Source organism: Trichoplax adhaerens, genomic scaffold (assembly GCF_000150275.1).
Source record: "Trichoplax adhaerens TRIADscaffold_6 genomic scaffold, whole genome shotgun sequence".
Taxonomy (NCBI): Eukaryota; Metazoa; Placozoa; class Uniplacotomia; order Trichoplacea; family Trichoplacidae; genus Trichoplax; species Trichoplax adhaerens.
In genome coordinates, this window is record NW_002060948.1 from 2,156,762 (window position 1) to 2,157,905 (window position 1,144).

General features: G+C 35.8%; 1 protein-coding gene across 1 annotated transcript in view; it reads right to left on the reverse strand.

Annotated features, from left to right (window-relative positions):
- Nucleotides 1–633, reverse strand: part of TRIADDRAFT_57338 (uncharacterized protein) — a gene marked incomplete at both ends in the record, with an annotated part of 6,299 nt that extends 5,666 nt beyond the window's left edge. Inside the window, one exon of the mRNA XM_002113636.1 lies at nucleotides 585–633. Within this exon, the coding sequence (XP_002113672.1) occupies nucleotides 585–633 (49 nt within the window). The remainder of the gene's footprint in view (nucleotides 1–584) is intronic.
- Between the last annotated feature and the right edge of the window lie 511 nt (nucleotides 634–1,144).

The window sequence follows — 1,144 nt, forward strand, 5'->3', positions numbered from 1 at the left end:
TAAGTGTGTAAGAAACTTGGCACAGTATTTAATAGTGCTTTTTTTATCAAAATTACTACNCAACCCTCGACACTAACGAGTCACTAGACTGCTCGGTTAACAGAATGTCGGGTACGTCCCATTTCAATCTATCAACATTTTCAAATCCAACAAATGCATGTTATTTCGTTTGTAAATGTCCAATATCGTTCTTTCTTTACCACCTTGTGAGCGTCAATAAATGTTGCCTAAGCACGATGCTGATCGTTTAATACTTTTATGACGAGCTTTTAATTCAAGTTGTAACGAATTCTACATGATTTTTCAGTCTAATAATATGATGGTATTAACGGTAGCCTTGACTAAGCATTAATCATCACTCATTACCAGTCATTACCGGTCCCACTACTGAATCTTTCGTTGGCTATCTACTTATTAGTCACTACACGCATTTATTTAAGAAAGTTACAAAATTATTGCTATTGCATTATATCACTTCAAACAGTCTGAAGGTACTTTTTAACCGTTAAGGATTGGTCCTACAAATGCGGCATCGTAAACATGGCATAACTACAGTACAGAAAATTGGATATCATTGCACAAACCTTCCAGCAATTTTGCGATAATTGCATCAATATCCAGTTCATTAGACATTCTTTCAGTCTACTATGGAAAGTTGTATCTTTAACCTAAAAATAATTAAAATGAAAATCTCAATGAATTATAGTCATAATAGAGTTATAATATGGATTAATGTTGTACTTGCCAGAGAAAAGTCTTCCTGTGTTTCGTGCTAGGAAACAAGAATTACGATCAACGATAGATCAACACACCTTTTGTATATATACTATACACTATAGTACAGTCAGTACTGTACAATACAGTACGGTACGATATACTATACCACAGTACTACGGTCGAGTTGGTCCCGATTTGAGGAAACTCAGTCCTGTACAGTGTACAGTGTACAGTATATCTGCAACCAGACATACTGTACTGTACTGTGTACTGTATCCAGGACAGTCATTGCGTAGTTTACAGTACAGTATTGTAGTACTGTACACTACTGTACAATGTAGTGTAGGCTTTGTACTGTACGCTATGTGCTACAGTCTACAGTACAGATAGTAGAGTACTGTACTGTGGAGCGTGTAGAATTTCTTTC